Raw genomic sequence first — 19,060 nt, forward strand, 5'->3', positions numbered from 1 at the left:
CATTTTTATTATGTTTTTATTATGTTCAATTAGCCAATATATAGTGCATCTTTAGTTTTTGATGTAATATTCAACAATTCATTAGTTGCATATAACACCCAGTGCTCATCACCACATGTGCCCTCCTTAATACCCATCACCCAATTTTCAAAGAAATATTCCACTTTTTATGGAAATATTTTCCATATAACCACCTTAAATATTGAATCAGTTTCCAAGTGCGGTATATGTTCCAATATCTTCTACACACTTTAAAAATTGGTTTTATTTCTGCTAACACTTATTATATTATTTCAAGCAAATCTACACCTAAAAAAATAGCATAATTCAAAAACTCAACTCACAACTGACATACTCACTCACAAAAGATATATATACACAAATGAAACCAATGTGTTGGTCTAGTGTTTTAATTATTTTTATTATTTATTTATTTGAGAGAGAAAAGGAGAGAGCATGAGTAGGGGGAGGGATAGAGGGAAAGGGAGAGAATGCCAAACATACTCAGCCCTCAGCATGGAGCTCAAGACAGGCTCAATCCTAGGACCCATGAGATCATGACCTGAGCCGAAACCAAGAGTCAGATGCCCAACCAACTGAGCCAACTGACTGTCCCTCTAGTGTTTTAATTATAAGGGACATCTCAACTTATGAAGTCAATACACTTCAAAACAAATTCTTGGGACACTGGGTGGCTCAGTCAGTTAAGCAGCTGCCTTCAGTTCAGGTCATGATCCCAGGGTCCTGGGATCAAGTCCCTCATCGGGCACATTGTTCAGCGGGGAGCCTGCTTCTCCTCTCTGCCTGCTCTGCCTGCTGCTCCCCCTGCTTGTGCTCCCTCTCTCTCTCTGACAAAGAAGTAAAATCTTAAAAAAAAAAAATTCTTAAATTTTATACACATGTATTTTAAGTATATTTATTCATATGAAATGATTTCTTGGTAAGAAATGCAATGGTTTACTATGCAAAACACAGGAGGAATAATTTAGAAAATCTTATTCCCAAACACATATACAGATTAAGTCCAGTGCCAACTGACTTTTGAAGTCAGTTCCACTTTACTTCCAAGATTTAGTAAAAAATAATTTATTTAAAAACAAAAAGAATGAACCATTGCTAGTGATTCTAGGACTTTCTACATATTTCCACAATATAAACAAGAAGCATTGTTACCTGTTGTGTATACTTCTGTATTTCATCCAGAACAAATTCCACTTCTTTTGAGGTTGTTAATGAAGCAAGATTTCCACTGAGATTATAGCAATAAAGTTTTGCACTGTCATAGCTTTCTCTACTGGAATTGATTCTAAGACAAGCATCACCAATATGATTCCATCCTTCTCCACAAAGATGAGCTAGTTAAAAAAAAAAAAAAAAAAAAACTATATCTTATTTTTAGATTACCAAGAGGCATATAAACTTTTCAGTTATTTTAGAATTCTAAATACAGGGGCGCCTGGGTGGCACAGCGGTTAAGCGTCTGCCTTCAGCTCAGGGCGTGATCCCAGCGATCTGGGATCGAGTCCCACATCAGGCTCCTCCGTTATGAGCCTGCTTCTTCCACTCCCACTCCCCCTGCTTGTGTTCCCTCTCTCACTGGCTGTCTCTATCTCTGTCAAATAAATAAATAAAATCTTTAAAAAAAAAATTAAAAAAAATAAAAAAAAAAGAATTCTAAATACAACTTTTGTATTTTTTAAATAACTTTTAATGATAAAAATTCTAAGGCTATCAATATAATTAACTAAAAAAATTTATCTAATAGCTTGGTGAAGAATAAAAACAGAAGATCTTTTTTTTGTCTTTAATTCTTAAGCATAATATAAGCTATGGCTATAACATCTGCTAAAATGTGTTGACTGTCTGCTAGGTTTTCTAGTATATTGGCATATGGTCTCTCAACTAATAAAATCACTACTGTATTTACGTCTCCAGGTCCAATTTCTATTATACAAGATCACATAAAAGAAAAATAACCAGCACATAAGAAAAGCAATTTCAAAGTTATTCCTCCTTTCCATATCTAATTTCCATAGCCCAGTACACTATTTTGATATAAGTTGGGTTCTTTGATTCTTTAATTGTAACTGTGGGGAGAGAAGTCTCATTTCTTTTATGTTTAATGAAGAAGCTATAATTTTTGCTTTCTAATGTTTATTTTTATACAGGTATTCAGGTCTTTCTACCATTTAAACATACTATTCAATAACGGTTTATTCTTAGAACACAAGTTGACCTTAAAACAGTGCCTATTTTCTAAAACACGAATTTACAAATACATTATAAAGTTATGCTCTAGTGTGTACTAGTTAATAATGCAATGCTTCATTAATACATTGATCTATAAAGTTTGACTGCATTTTACTTTCCAAACCACATTAAATGTATCAGTGCCTTTTGCCCCTTTGGCTTTAGATGCAGCAGTGCAAATTTTCTGGAATTGTTCCAAAGCTGCAATTCTCAAACATTTTAGTCTTGAAACCCCTTGATTTCTTAAAAATTATTGAGGACCTCACAGATCTTTTCTTTATGCATTTTTTATCTACTGACTTTGACCATATTAAAAATTAAAACTGACCATTTAAAAATATATTTATTCACTTAAAATTGTAATTTTTTAATGTGTTTTTTATTATATTATGTTAGTCACCTCAAGAAGCTGGAACAGCAACAGAGGGACAGACCTAATCCACGCACGAGGAAGCAGTTTACCAAGATTAGAGCAGAAATCAATGAATTAGAAACCAGGAGTACAGTGGAGCAGATCAACAGAACTAGAAGCTGGTTCATTGAGAGAATCAATAAAATTGACAGACCACTGGCAAGACTTATCCAAAAGAACAGAGAAAGGACCCAAATTAATAAAATTATGAATAAAAAGGAGAGGTCACAACCAACACCAATGAAATTGGAAGGATTATTAGAAACTTTTATCAACAGCAATATGCCAATAAATTAAGCAATCTGGAAGAGATGGAGGCCTTCCTGGAAACCTATAAACTACCAAGACTGAAACAGGAAGAAATTGACTTCTTAAACAGGCCAATTAACTATGAAGAGATTGAGTCAGTGATAAACAACCTTCCAAAAAACAAAACTCCAGGCCCGGATGGTTTTCCTGGGGAATTCTACCAAACATTCAAAGAAGAAATAATACCTATTCTCCTAAAGCTATTTCAAAAAATAGAAACAGAAGGAAGGCTACCAAACTCATTCTATGAGGCCAATATTACCTTGATCCCCAAACCAGGCAAAGACCCATCAAAAAGGAGAATTACAGACCGATTTCCCCAATGAACATGGATGCCAAAATCCTCAACAAGATCCTGGCTAATAGAATCCAACAGTACATTAAAAGGATTATCCATCATGACCAAGTGGGATTCATCCCTGGGATGCAAGGGTGTTTCAACATTCACAAATCGATCAGAGTCTTAGATTTTATCCAGAAAGAAAAATTTAAAAATCATATGACTCTCAATAGATGCAGAAAAAGCATTTGACAAAATACAGCATCCTTTCCTGATTAAAACCCTTCAGAGTGTAGGGATAGAGGGTACATTCCTCAATCTCATAAAAACCATCTATGAAAAGCCTACAATAAATATCATTCTCAATGGGGAAAAGCTGGAAGCCTTTCCCTTAAGATCAGGAACACGACAAGGATGCCCAATCTCGCCACTATTATTCAACATAGTACTAGAAGTCCTTGCAACAGCAATCAGACAACAAAAAGGGATAAAAGGTATCCAGATCTGCAAAGAAGAAGTCAAACTGTCTCTCTTCACAGATGACATGATACTCTATATGGAAAACCCAAAAGAATCCACTCCCAAACTATTAGAAGTTATAGAGCAATTCAGTAATGTGGCGGGATACAAAATCAATGCTCAGAAATCAGTTGCATTTCTATACACGAATAACGAGAGTGAAGAAGAGAAATTAGGGAATCCATCCCATTTACAATAGCACCAAAAACCATACGTTACCTTGGAATTAACTTAACCAGAGACGTAAAGGACCTATATTCTAGAAACTATAAATCACTCTTGAAAGACATTGAGGAAGACACAAAAAGATGGAAAAATATTCCATGCTCATGGATCAGAAGAATTAACATAGTTAAAATGTCCATGCTACCCAGAGCAATCTACACTTTCAATGCTATCCCGATCAAAATACCGAGGACATTTTTCAAAGAACTGGAACAAATAGTCCTTAAATTTGTATGGAACCAGAAAAGGCCCCGAATCGCCAAGGAACTGTTGAAAAGGAAAAACAAAGCTGGGGGCATCACAATGCCAGATTTTGAGCTGTACAACAAAGCTGTGATCACAAAGACAGCATGGTACTGGCACAAAAACAGACACATAGACCAATGGAACAGAATAGAGAACTCAGAAATGGACCCTCGGCTCTTTGGGCAACTAATCTTTGATAAAGCAGGAAAAAACATCCGGTGGAAAAAAGACAGTCTCTTCAATAAATGGGGCTGGGAAAATTGGACAGCTACGTGCAAAAGAATGAAACTTGACCACTCTCTCACACCATACACAAAGGTAAACTCCAAATGGATGAAAGACCTCGATGTGAGACAGGAATCCATTAAGATCCTAGAGGAGAACATAGGCTGCAACCTCTACGACATCGGCCAAAGCAACCTTTTTCATGACACATCTCCAAAGGCAACAGAAACAAAAGATAAAATGAACTTATGGGACTACATCAAGATAAAAAGCTTCTGAACAGCCAAGGAAACAGTCAAAAAAACTAAGAGGCAGCCCACGGAATGGGAGAATATATTTGCAAATGATGCTACAGATAAAATATTGGTATCCAACATCTACAAAGAACTTCTCAAACTCAATACACGAGAAACAAATAAATCACAAAATGGGCAGAAGATACGAACAGACACTTTTCCAATGATGACATACAAATGGCTAACAGACACATGAAAAAATGTTCAAAATCATTAGCCATCAGGGAAATTCAAATCAAAACCACACTAAGATACCACTTCATGCCAGTTAGAATGGTAAAAATTGACAAGGCAAGAAACAACAATTGCTGGAGAGGATGTGGAGAAAGGGGATCCCTCCTACATTGTTGGTGGGAATGCAAGTTGGTACAGCCACTCTGGAAAACAGTGTGGAGGTCACTTAAAAAGTTAAAAATTGAGCGACCCTATGACCCAGCCATTGCACTACTGGGTATTTACCCCGAAGACACAGATGTAGTGAAGAGAAGGGCCATATGTACCCCAATGTTCATAGCAGCATTGTCCACAATTGCTAAATCATGGAAGGAACCGAGATGCCCTTCAACAGATGACTGCATTAAGAAGTTGTGGTCCATATATACAATGGAATAAAATTGTAATTTAAAAATTCATTACAAACACACTTTCAGCTTTTGGAGTGTCTTGTCCCTTTATGCTAGATACAGGCCCAAAAGAGATGTGTCATCAAATTCTCTCCCTAAGAGAAGCTGACAATTCAAATCAGGCCACTGGCATCAAAAAATTAAGATAACCAATGAATGAATAGGGGGATGGACAGACAGATCAGAGATAAAGCAGAGCAAAATGTTCATTGTAGAATCTGGGTGAGGGTATTGGGTGGGTGTCCTCTCTATGATTCTTTCCAGTTTTCTGTACATTTGAAAGTTTTCATAATAAAATGTTGGGGGGGAAACATTACAACTTAAAATAAAAAGCAGATTTTATTTTAAAACAGAAAAAAATAGTGAAAAGCATAGCACTGTTTTACATTTTTGCAAATCTCTTAATGTTGGTTTAATATGAGACAATTGTATTCTCATATCTACTTCTCCAATCTGTTGGAATCATATATTACATAGCCTTTGGAAAACTCCATAGTAAACCCATGACCAAATCAGAATTTAAAAAGCAAATAATATCTTAATATTACTAGTTTTGACCTCAGGGACCCTCTGAAAGAGTCCATGAGCACGGGACTCCTGTTCTTTAATAACTGCTATCCTATTGAATTGGGTACTATGAATAGTACCTAGAACATAGTAATACCTCAATAAAGTATAATTATCATTTAATAAGATTGTTTAAAACACATTTTTTTTTCAGGCTACACCTATAGCAATATAGCAAAGTACCTAATCACTTTAAGGAAACAGTACAAAAGTTTTGTTTAATTATGGCTTCTGTTACCTTACTGAATCAAGAAAGGATTTAGGAGACAAAAACACCTGGTTGACAAATCGTACAAATGAAAACAAACACATGGGTCTTTGGGGCTAAACTAAAGCGTACCGCTGACCTGAATGTAAGCTTTCTAATATTGAGCATTAACTCAGCTTCAAAGTTAAATGGGGAGCAGTAAATTTTTAAAATGAGTTTAGTGAGATAAATTCACATTGCCAAGTTTATACGAGATCAATGGAAAACTGCAATTCACAAATGTTCATGGAAAAATCCAATTCTGGATAGACGGGGTCCTCCATCTAGAGCATTCACTTCCAAGAGACAAGCTTAGTGGAAAACAAACTATATATACCCAAATTGCTGCCTAGTAAATATAAACATAAAACAAGGGAAGTTAGTTTATAATGTAATTTTTATTGCATTTACTGTATGGTATTTATTATTCTCCAAAATAGCCTGGCCAAGTGGAGCCCTTACACCAAACCAACATTCTTTCCTGGGAAATGAGTAAATGGGTAGTACCAAATGTGACTTCACTTCTTTTCCCAAACTTCTATTGGCAATCAAATTCCCTTCTTATTGTAGCAATCCTCCTTTAAATATATATATTCCTTCAGTCAAATCTTATTTTGGTCCAAGATTTTTTAAAAACATTATTTGAGAGACAGAGTGTGCATGGAGTAGGACGGGCAGAAGCAGACGGAGAGAGAGAATCCTATGCAGACTCCATGCCCAGTACGGAGCCTAGGTAGGGCTCAATCTCACGACCCTGAGATCATGACCTGAGCCAAAACCAAGAGTCGGTTAGACTATACCACCAGGTGCCCCTTGGTCCAAGATTTTTAAAACAACTTTGTATTTTTACTGATCTACATGCTGATTTTAGAATTTAACACTTAGATATCACAATTACTTTCAAATTTAGTGTCATCTCACTATTGCTTCTCAAACTCTGGAACTGGATTAATATTCCATAATTTTTTCAAAGTGAACACACGTGCACATATCACTGTTTAAAAATTTTAAAGGTCAGTAAATAAACAAAACCCAAAATTTAAGTAAACATTCTAAAATCTGAATGGTGCTTTTAAAGGCATTCTAATTTTTATTTTATTAGATGAACTTCTATGCATGACATAAATCCCTTGATGGCATTTTCGAGGACTTTTTAGAATTATGTAGGCACAGAAATTTTTTTGAAAAAAATATAACAAAACAAACAAAAACCACTGGATAGAGAAAGGCAAAAACTGAACACCCAGTTAGTAGTTAAATCTGCCATTTACAAGCCTTGCAGCTTTGAGCAAGTCACTTAACCAGTGTATGTCTCAGTTTACCTGTATAACAAGAAGATAGAACTAGTTAAATACCTATATTACTCCCCTATTTTCTGATTTTACCTTTATATTTAAAAGGAAGAGTTCTTTTTTTTTTTTTTTTTTTAAAGATTTTGTTTATTTATTTGACAGAGATAGAGACAGCCAGCGAGAGAGGGAACACAGGCAGGGGGAGTGGGAGAGGAAGAAGCAGGCTCATAGCGGAGGAGCCTGATGTGGGGCTCGATCCCATAACGCCGGGATCACGCCCTGAGCTGAAGGCAGACGATTAACCGCTGTGCCACCCAGGCGCCCCTAAAAGGAAGAGTTCTTAGTGTCTACTAAGAAGAGTGTTATGTGTAAAAAATAAATTGAAATTGCTTTTTTAAATGGGCTTTTCTCTGGTTTACACAACATAGATTCTCATTAAATTATATAAAACTTATAAAAATTATCATTAATAATAAGGTAGTCAGTAAAAAATGGTTCCCAGTATTTCAAAGATAAAGGGCACTTTAAAAACAATCAAATAGGTTGAAATGTTAATATTCATTAAATCTCGATATTAGTCTGAGTGCTTATTATTTTGTTTTTAAGACATAATTTTTTTTAATTGAAAAGAATTCTGATGAATGCACTAGTATAATAATTACAAGAAATCCTGAACATCTTAAAAGAATCGGAAGAAAACATACAAATTTTTCTTACAGAAATAATGTTATTGTTACTCCAATGTTATTGTTTATTTGCTATTAATTTAATTTTAGAAACTGGAATGTTCTTACTAAATGCTCTTTATTTTAATGGTATTCATCTGTGGACCATCAAATTCATTTACCAAGTTGAAATCTTTACCTGGTAAAGCCTGGCATTCTTGTTGTCGCTGATCCCACTGGCAATTCAAGTTTAGCGAACAGCTTTTACAACTGGTAAGTTTGTTACAAATCTGCTCATTTCTCACATGACATTTGGTGTAGTTTTTCACAGACTAGAAAGTTAAAAGATAAAGCATGTTATTTTTCACCTTTGTGTAGCAATAATTCTTAAACTTCATTGTATATATAAATCATCAGTTGAATTTTGTTTTTTTTTAAGATTTTATTTATTTATTTGACAGAGAGACAGCCAGTGAGAGAGGGAACACAAGTAGGGGGAGAGGGAGAGGAAGAAGCAGGCTCCCAGTGGAGCATGGAGCCCGATGAGGGGCTCGATCCCAGGACCCTAGGATCATGCCCTGAGCTGAAGGCAGAGGGACTGAGCCACCCAGGCGCCCCCATCAGGTGAATTTTAAAATTCAGATTTCTAACCCCAAATCCAGTTCAGAATCTTTTTTACTCATTTCTTTAAACTATAGTTGTTGGAACTACGATATATGTTTATTGGGAAAAAATGTGCAAATTCTGCAATTTGAAACAGAAACCATCTAATGAAAACCTTTTCTACTGAATCTGATAATGGGCTTCCAATTCAATAAATAAAGCCAATGCAGAGAGTCATTTCTCTTCATGATTACACGAAAGAATTCTAGTCATAATAAAACTATCATGCAAACCCCTAGAAATGAAGTAGAAATAAGTAGTAAAAAGTACAGAGATACTTTATCAAAATCAAATACAATCTAAGATTAATTATTTTTGCAATAACTCAAACTAATTTTATTTCTACAGACACTAAATAATCATTTTGGTTAATTGACATTTCTCCTGTATTTGTCACATTTACTTTATGGTGGCTGCAAAGAAGCCTCAGAAGTCAGACTTTGATCAAACCTACCATACAACATAGTCAGATGTCAACTAAATTTCAGTATTAAGAGATTAAAGATTGAAGGTCAAAAAAAAAAAAAGAGAAAGAAATAGGCGACATAGGAACTTTGGTGGGAGTTCCCTACATACACCAGGGTTCAGATATTTCACATGATGTCATCAATATCTATGATAAAAATATTTGACTCAATTCTTTCCATGATTCTTGAAAAAAAAACATAAAGAACTTTATGCTGAACCCTGAGCCCCACTTCAATCTTTTTTTCTCTATAGATACAAATGCTTAACTCAGGCATTAACTAAAGGAGCTAAATATTTCTTTTCAGTCAATAAAGTTAACAGTTAAAATTTAGTTATACTTATCCCATATATAAAAATGGTTTAAGCAACTTTTATCCTCTTAATTTAAATGTCACTCATCAAATATTTTTTTATAAACTGCTATACTTTCCCACATAAAATACATTGCAGTCACCTCAGTTCCAAAGATGTTAATTTCTTTAGAGCAAATTACATATACTATAAGGTAAGAGATAAAAAGTAGATAAAGTTTGTCTTTATTCATTCTAAAAAAAATCAGAGAAGATACATTTTTTAAATCTCAAATTACTTTGTGACTCTTATTCAACCACCATATTTTCATTCAGAACATATATATTTTTTATTGTTACTTTTTCTAATTCGTAGCTTTCTTTCTTCTTATAGGATATAAATCTTAGCATTATTCTATATAGTAATTAGTGCATAGCTCCAAACATTTGTCAGCTAATGGAAAGGGAATAAATTTACTCGAATCATCTGATAAATAGAAAAACCTGTAAAAATGACAGGAGAATGGCTAAACAACTTGTTAGGATAAAAGAAAGAACAGTTTTAATGCCAGTCTTTAGACTAACAATAGTGTCATTAGAGCCACCATCCAAATAACTCCACTGCTCTTCATTACAAACAATAGTCATTACACTGAACCCGTATAATAGGTGAAATTATATTTCAATCACACACAGGGCCAATTTAATCAATGATGAAAGAAAGCTGACTGTTATTCTGAAACATGGCTGATATTTTTTGGCCTAACGAACCAGATAAGTAAGCAGGTTATTTGAGCTGCTTGAGCACAAAATGTGCAACTTGGAATAAATACGACTAAATAACAAAATAGGGTATCAATGGACACCATTTACACTAAAATCTCACAGACCTTTCTGTAACCATTAGCATTTGGTTTAGCTTAATCACCAGACATTCTGATAAAACCATCTAAAAGACATTACATCAGAGTCTAAATTACAAATGAGTACCATCTGCTCACTTATACTATCTCACCCAGTGCTTTCCTTGTTAACACATCATTATAAAAAATAAAATATAAAGTCTAAGGTCACTTCATGAGACGAATACTTGATAGCAATTTATATAACACAGTTTTTGAGGTATGCATATTTTCACTTAGTATAAACGTCTAAACACAATGTCTAAACTCAGGGTTATCCAACAAAGCTTTAAACACAATCTGCTTACAATTTTTTATTTAATAACATTCTTCATTTTACTCCCTTATTCACATGCTTTATTTTACTTAATTCCTATTTCCACAGTACTCACTAAAATAACCCCCATTAAATAAACATTAATGCAAATATAAAAAAGTAATTCAAATTTTCAAAGCAGAGTCATGTCCTATTAACGTTAAAAGTCATAAAATTGAAGTGGATCTGTCTTTAAAGCAACTTATATCGCTGGAAAGTATATACTTAACACAATATGTATGAAAGCAAAAGTTTCAATCTGATGAGTTAATAATAGAAAAATTTCCTGCATTTAAGTTTTGAATATTATTTTAGTGTAGAACCATAAAACAAATATTTGAAATAGGACTTTTTACTGAAGAAAATTTTTGATGACATAATAAAAATTTTTTACTTAGTTTTCAAACTCCCTTTTCTTTACCTTTTACCTCCACGTACAAGTGAATACTTTCGGTGATTAAAAATTTGAAAAAAGAAATGATGTATGTTACATTTAGTTGAAAATAGGTAAGCACACCATTTAATTGTTTAAGGAATAACCCAGTAACAGAATCCTTGGTCCTACTACAGTTTTTAATCCTTTTAATGCTATACTTATTAATACTTTTTGAAATTTTCTTTCAAACTGTTGACATCTTAAAAACATGTGATATTTTGATAGTACCCACTTAAAAGGTTAACTTTGCTGCTCTTAATCCATTTTCATCTACCATAAAAATTAATTTTGTAATTTTTTTTCAGTTGTCTACCTAAAGTAGGGTTTCTCAAACAACACTATTGACATTTTGAGGCAGATACTTGTTTTTTGTGGAAGAGTTCATGCATTACAGAATGTTAACAACATCCCTGGCCTCTTCTTGATGCCAGGAGCAGCCCCACAATTGTGACAACCAAAAATGTCGACACACATTGCCAAATGTCCCTTAAGGCACAAAACTGCCTCTGGTTGAGAACCACTGATCTACAGAGATAAAGGGAAACTACCACTGTCAACCTCAGGTTAAACTTACATACGAAGCATGTAAACAAAGCATCAGACCACACCACTATGGGGCATGTACATGTCTGACCAGAATCCCATGGAAATCATTCCAACACTTACCTAAATAATATGTCTATCAGCACAGAAGACTACATTTATAGTTATAGTCTTTTTTTAAAAGACATGGGAGGAAGTAAAAGTTACTGGAATCTAGACTGACAAATGTGAACAAGAAACTAGAGTGAATTTACAACAACACAGTGAGGGATTCCCTCCATATTTCCTAAGTGTCTTGATATGTAAAGTGCTATCTGTGCAGTGCTAGAAATGGCAAGCCAGTGATTAGAAAGCAGCCATGTTAACCACGTCACCGTTAAGTACTAACCACACTGCAGTTACTGTTTGCTGAGATGCATTTCTTGTCATCACACCACTGGCACCCGTTGGTATTGGCAGCACAGCTGGCACAGTCTGCGTATCTGTAACATCTGTCGTCAGGAGCAGCTGCAGTACAAATGGGAGATGAACGCATCAGGTTGAGAAAGAAAATGTCACACTTCCTAGTTCACACATTTTTAACATCTGTTTAAGAATCACTAAGACTTTTTACACCATAAATATGACCAATATCAAAATAACATCTTCAATATGAAGTTTACTTCATATTGAATTTGAATTGTGTTTCCAAGTTTTGAGATACCTCCTAAAGTCATTTTAATTATTCAATCTACCAGGATCCTACTGCCATTTAAAATTTATCCAGTATGGAGGGGGAGGGAGACTTATAGGTATTTTACTAAAAAAAAAAAAAATTACTACACATCTAAAAGAAACATTGTAACAAATACTCATTGTTTATCATTCTTCATAAAGATATTTAGAGACATCTGAGTTATCATAGACTAGCAAAATTTGAAAATACGTCGCTAATTGTAGCATAAAAAAATGCATAAAACCCCCACCCATTTAAAGAAAATTGAACAATTTTATCCAAATCATTCACTCATAAGTAAATATTTACTACAATTTTTCATGTTTGATTTACTTATTCAGTATTTTTTTAATTATGATATCTCAGTCACCATACAGTACATCAGTAGTTTTTGATGCAGTGTTCCATGATTCATGGTTTGTGTATAACACGCAGTGCTCCATGCAATACGTGCCCTCCTTAATACCTTTCCCCGGGCTATTTTATAAATAAGTATTAAACAAAAACATTAGTCATCAAAATTCTAGGAAATCTTTTAACTCTGTGGTTGGTTTGGCAATATTAAAGAAGGAAAAAAACTACTAAATGCAGAATAAATTTTTTCACTGTATTTCTTAGAAACACAGTATTTCTTAGAGTACACTTCAAAGCATTTTTTACAGGAGCATTTTACAAAGCATTTTATATAGGAAAATAGTATATATAAAAATATATGTACATGACCATGTTACACATAAAATATTGATACGTATAAAATTACATATAGAATTAAAAAGAGAAAACTAAAAATAGCTAATAAAAATATTAAATTATTAATCATTGCTAAGTTCAAACATTAAAATTCCTAATTAGAGGACTATGAATTTTTAATTTCTAAAAGCTATACTAAGGTAAATCTTAAAAGCAAAATGTATTACTACTTCTAGCCAAGTAGAGAAGCTTTATGCCAGAGAGGGAAGAAAAAGAAAAACTACCTGTTTTGGGAGGGCACTCTGCTCTAAGGATATTATTAGTATTCCCAGATTCCCAAGATTCACAGTGATTTTTATTCCAAATACATTTTATTCCTGGACCAGCATTCTTACAAAGTTCTTCATCTCTGAAAGCCTTGCAATTTGGAGGCTTGTAAACAAGGATATCATTAAGAAGCACACTAGAAAATCCTCCAAATATATACATGGACCTGTCAAAAAAATGAAAAAAATAGAAAAGAATCTTAAAGAAACAATATTAAGAAAAGTCTAACATATGTTTCAAAAATAAATTTAAATACACATTTTACATTTTATCAAGGTAGAAAACAATTATTTTTAGAAAACAGAAAATTATTTTTAGAAATAGAAAATAGAAAAATACATGAATAAGATATGCTTTAGAACAGCTATCTAGAATTACACTTTTTGAATATTGACAATGAATTTAGATATTAGATACAGAGTCTGTGTTTCAGTGTTTTACTATCCTCTTATGAAATAGACCAGGAGTAAAATATCAAAAAGACATTCAAAACTTCAATTTGGAAAGGTAAGTCCAGACAATTACTAAATTAATTCAACTACCAGTGCCAAAGAAGTCTGACATGCCTTAAAAGAGCATAATTTTTATTTCTAACAATATTATTAATAAGTGGAAAAGATGAGAAAATCCTTCAATATTATCTTTTATTATTTAAAAAGAGTAAAATAAAAGTCAACTAAACAGAGCATTGCAACAGAGAAGCCTAGAGGTTTTACATATAAATCTGAATTTCATTTATTACTGTTTTGAAAACAAACTGATATGAATTACATAGTTTCATTGTAGTTAACTCTACCTGCTTTTAGTATCATATTGAAGAACTTTTATATAATTAGAATAAGGTGGTGATAAAATAAACTTATAAAAATGTCATTATGAATTACAAATTTTAAGCTAATGAATGAGCTTAGCACATGTCGTTTCCTGCCACATTACCAAATTTTTGCTATGGAAACAGAAAAATGAGGGCACCTGGATGGCTCAATTGGTTTAGCATCTGCCTTTGGCTCAAGTCATGATCCCAGGGTCCTGGGATCAAGCCCCACATCAGGCTCCCTGCTCAGCAGGAAGTCCGCTTCTCCCTCTACCCTCCCCTCCCAACCACCACTCGTGATCTCTCTCTTATGGTTACCCTCTCTCCGATAGATAAATAAAATCTTTTTTTAAAAAAAAAAAGTAGAAAAATGATACTAACTTAAAGGAAGGAGTAACTTAATGATCATCCCATCCAAAATCCCAAGGGATATAAAGATATTAAAGTCCAAAGAGGTTAAGGGACTTGTCAAAAATCAAATAGTTAATGACAGAACTAGAATGAGACTCTAATTCTTCTCACTTTCCTTGTTCTCCTTGATAGAAATATGGGGCTAGCCTTTCTATCATTTCAGTTTGATCTTTTTTAAAGAAGTCATTCATTGTCTGATCTCTACAAAAAGAAAAGGCAAGATGATTTTTTTAAAGTATCTTTTAGTTTTATATCAGCACTCTGACTGCTCTCTTTCTCTAAAATATATTTGAATACAAAAGAATGAAGGATATGGTTAATGAACTAAAATGTATTCCATGATAGACTAGGGATACCCAATGCCATTAAGTACAAATGATAATTTTTAAAAAGAGTAACAGAATATATGGATAGTATGACTGAGAAATGTATGTTTTTTACCCATTAATAACAACTGCAGAGTGTCCAAATCTGTTGACATCTCTATGAAGATTTGGTTTCGGTAATATTTTCCATTCATCGCAAGCTAGAAAAGAGAACAGCAAAACAAAAAATGAAATAAAACAATAAATTAAGATAAATACTATAAAACCATCTTTGGTCAAATTAAAGATACAATAATTAAAATTAGGAAGCCTTTCCTTAACTTGCCATGACCTACAATTTAGTTTCATTACTCACTGGCATCATTCCTTAAATAAAAACAACTTCTGCATAAAATTCTCACAAATAAATTTAAATGTATGAGAATAATCAAAATGAAAAAAAATTAGGTATATAGTTTATATTGAAGGATAATTCCAAAGACATATCTCTATTAAATAAATCAAGACTCATATAGTAAACTGCATGAACGCCAATACTGGGCATATTAGAAAATTAGAAAATTAAATCACTAAACCAAATTTTACATGCATGCTTACGAAATTAAATGGAATATATAATATTCAGTGAAGTAATGCCTAAAAATGGAATCATTGAAATAAAATATTTAAATCATTTTAATGATTCGATATTTCAAAATAATAGTGTTCATTTTATGTAAAAGAGAATGACTTCAGTTGCAAAAATCTAGAAAAAATAAAAAACCTAAATAATTCATGAACTATATAAAAAATATGGAAAAAATGGTAATAGAAAACTATGTATCATTTCAATATAACCCAGCCTCAAAACTGACACATACAGTAATGTAGCTTTTGAGATGTCAAGTGATTCAGTTTTCAGTGACTAGGAACATTCTCAGGACAGTGTTTTAGATTTCATCTACTTAGACATGCCATATCTAAAGGCAGGCAGTGGTATTAAATAAAAACACACAGATATAACAAGATTTTAAAAACAAATTTTATTTTTAGGTAGTTTAGAACCCCTCTAGGAACAGGAAAATAATCTAAAATACAGTTAGTTTTCAAAGTTAAAGTAATAAATTACTTGTTTTCCTATTTATGTAATTATGTCTATAACACTAGTAATAAAATAAAAATTTGATTTTAATTCACTATCACTACTAATGAAGATCAAAGAAATTAAAAAAACCAAAATCATAGTTAGAAAATGAAACTAGGAAACAGACAGCAATAAAATAAAACCCACTTGAATTTATATCTCCTAAAGTGAATTCCAAAGAACACAAATACCCCCAAAAGAGGTTCTTCCTTAGTTTGTATAATTTCTCTCTTTAGTTCACAAAATACATCTGTCTATGAAATACTCTCAAAAGAGAGTGTACGGAGGTATAAAACCCTAACTATACCTAACCCAGTGCTTTCCCAATATTTTATCCACAGAAGCACTTCTCATGTCATACTTTTCACATTAACATTTCTAAGAGCCAATGCTCTGAATATCACATTTTGGGAAATACTATGAAAGTGGCCTATACATAGGATTAACAGTCTGGTCAATTATACATGTTACAGTTCATGTAAGAAGTGTGCTTACATGTGTGTAGTACCAAATAGCTTCCAAGTGCATTCATCTACATAATTTAAAATGGTCTTTGTAAGAATCCAATGAAGTTGATTGAGCAGGTATTATCACATGTTGAAAATGAAAAATTAGGGGCACCTAGGTGGCTCAGTTGGTTTAAGCAGCTGCCTTCGGCTCAGGTCATGATCCCAGGGTCCTGGGATACAGCCCCGCATGGGGCTCCCTGCTCAGCAGAGAGCCTGCTTCTCTCTCTCCCTCTGCTGCTCCCCCTGCTTGTGTGCTCGCTCTCTCCCTCTCCCCCCCCGCCCCCCACCCTGGTCAAATAAATAAATAAAATCTGAAAGAAAGAGGGGGGGGAGGGAGGGAGTGAAGAAAGAAAGAAAGAAAGAAAGAAAGAAAGAAAGAAAGAAAGAAAGAAAGAAAGAGGAAAAAGAAAATGAAAAATTAGATCCCAGAGAAGTTAAACAATCTGCTTGAGGCCCATTTGATTACCTTTGTTTTTCTATAAATTATGTTTACAAGTATTTGATATTTAAAAGTATATTTGTAGCAGATTCTGAAAGATTACTCCCATTTGGAAAGAAAGGGTGACCTGTAAAAGGCACAGACTTTGAAAAAGAAAGAGATGGAAATCTTAGAGAGAGTAAATAAGTTAGGCCAGATAGATTTCAATCATTCCACCCAACACACACACACACACACACACACACACACACACACACACACACACAGAGCCAGTGATTTACAAATTGTGTTGTCTGTAGTATTCCAACAACAGAATTAGAAACCTGAATATGCTTCGAAGAAATGAAACAGAAAAGAATAAGAGTAAGACTGCCAGATACCAATTTGTTACAAAAATCTCCAAAGAAGAATCTTTAAGATCATTTAGGTACAATGTGGAGTCCAGAAAAGAAAGTGACCCAACAATCTGAGCTAATCTAGGCCTAAAAGGTAAGTAATTTGGCCCAGCATCCAACACAAACCGGGCAGAAGGAAAGCACCTCTTCCAGGTGAGAACCATAGAAATGCTCAGAAAAACTAAGGAGTTAGGAAAAAAAGAGCTAAGAATAAAGACAAGCATTAACTAAAAATGTGGCTTCCTGAAGTTTTTTTCTAACTCCATAAGCCAATTTCTTTTGGTAAAAGACGAAATTTTTTCAGTGCACAAAACAGCCTAAAAAATGGCATTTGTCAACCTTAGTACTTGACCATGTTTACTATAGATTATTTAAAGAAATAAATTATTACAGATGACTTAGGCTCCCTGTGTACTCCCATTCCAATTCAAGCTTCTTTAGGTCTTCCTTCTTTGGATGCAAATACTATTGTGTATTCGCTTATCAATGTTTCTATATGTATGATACATATATAGCAATTTTCATAGATGGGAAATCTTTGTATTAATACAAATGTATATTATATTATACAGCACGCGTCCTTCTGCAACTTGCTTATTTTCAACCCATTAAGTTTTGCTTTATTTCTCTTCACCATTTTAACCATTTCTATGGTGTGCAGTTCAGTGACATTAAGTCTATTCACATTTTCACAACCATCCATCTCAGTACTTTCTTATTTTGCAAAACTGAAACTCTGTACCTGTTAAACAATAATTCCCCATTCCCCTCTCTCCCAGCCCCTGCCAATCACCATTTTACTTTTCTATCCATAAATTTGACTAATTTAAGTACCTTAGATGAATGAAATCATACAGTATTATTCCTTTAGTCTGACTTATTTCCCTTACCACGTCTTTAAGGTTCATCCATGTTGTACTATGTGTCAGAATTCCAACCTTTTTAAGCCTGAATAATATTTCATTGTACGTATATACCACATTTTGCTTATCCAATCATCCATCAATGGACACCTGGGTGGCTTCTAATTTGAACATAGGTGTACAAATATCTGTTCTTGTACCTGCTTTCAATGCTTTTGGGTATATACCCAAAGTGGAATTGCTGGATTATATGGTTAAGTCTTGTTTAAATTTTTGAGGAACTCCCATACTCTTTCCCATAGCAGCTATACCATTTTACATTCCAACAAAGAGCGCACAAGGGTTCCAGTTTCTCTATATCCTTACTTACACTTGTTATTTTCTATTTCTTGATAATAGCCATCCTAAGATGTGAAGTAGTATCTCAATGTGGTTTTGATCTGCATTTTCCAAATGATTCATCATGTTGAGCACCTTTTTGTGTCCTTATTGGCCATTCATATATCTTCTTTGGAGAAAAGTCTCTTAAACAACCCATTTAGACTTACATACGTGGTGCTATGTTTTCGTTTTAATCATGTTATAGCATTCCATATTATGATTATACCAAAACATATTTATCCTTTTAAAGGTCATTTAGACTTTTTTTCAGATTTTTCCTACCACAAGTCATG

The 19,060-nt window shown here is 33.5% G+C and overlaps 1 protein-coding gene across 7 annotated transcripts in view; it reads right to left on the minus strand.

The window, feature by feature from the left end:
• ATRNL1 (attractin like 1) overlaps positions 1–19,060 on the minus strand; it is a 747,087-nt gene that overhangs the window by 587,145 nt on the left and 140,882 nt on the right. For all 7 annotated transcript variants that reach the window (XR_015724716.1, XM_045803217.2, XM_045803216.2 and 4 more), the window contains exons 11-15: positions 15,173–15,257; positions 13,464–13,672; positions 12,163–12,281; positions 8,356–8,488; positions 1,174–1,355 (exon numbers count right to left, since the gene is read on the minus strand). Coding sequence is in view for 6 of the 7 variants with exons in the window: in XM_045803217.2 (XP_045659173.2) it covers positions 1,174–1,355; positions 8,356–8,488; positions 12,163–12,281; positions 13,464–13,672; positions 15,173–15,257 (728 nt within the window). In the remaining variant the exon portion in view is untranslated. The remainder of the gene's footprint in view (positions 1–1,173; positions 1,356–8,355; positions 8,489–12,162; positions 12,282–13,463; positions 13,673–15,172; positions 15,258–19,060) is intronic.

Source organism: Ursus americanus, chromosome 6 (assembly GCF_024610735.1).
Source record: "Ursus americanus isolate L20-20 chromosome 6, mUrsAme1.1.p, whole genome shotgun sequence".
Classification (NCBI taxonomy): Eukaryota; Metazoa; Chordata; class Mammalia; order Carnivora; family Ursidae; genus Ursus; species Ursus americanus.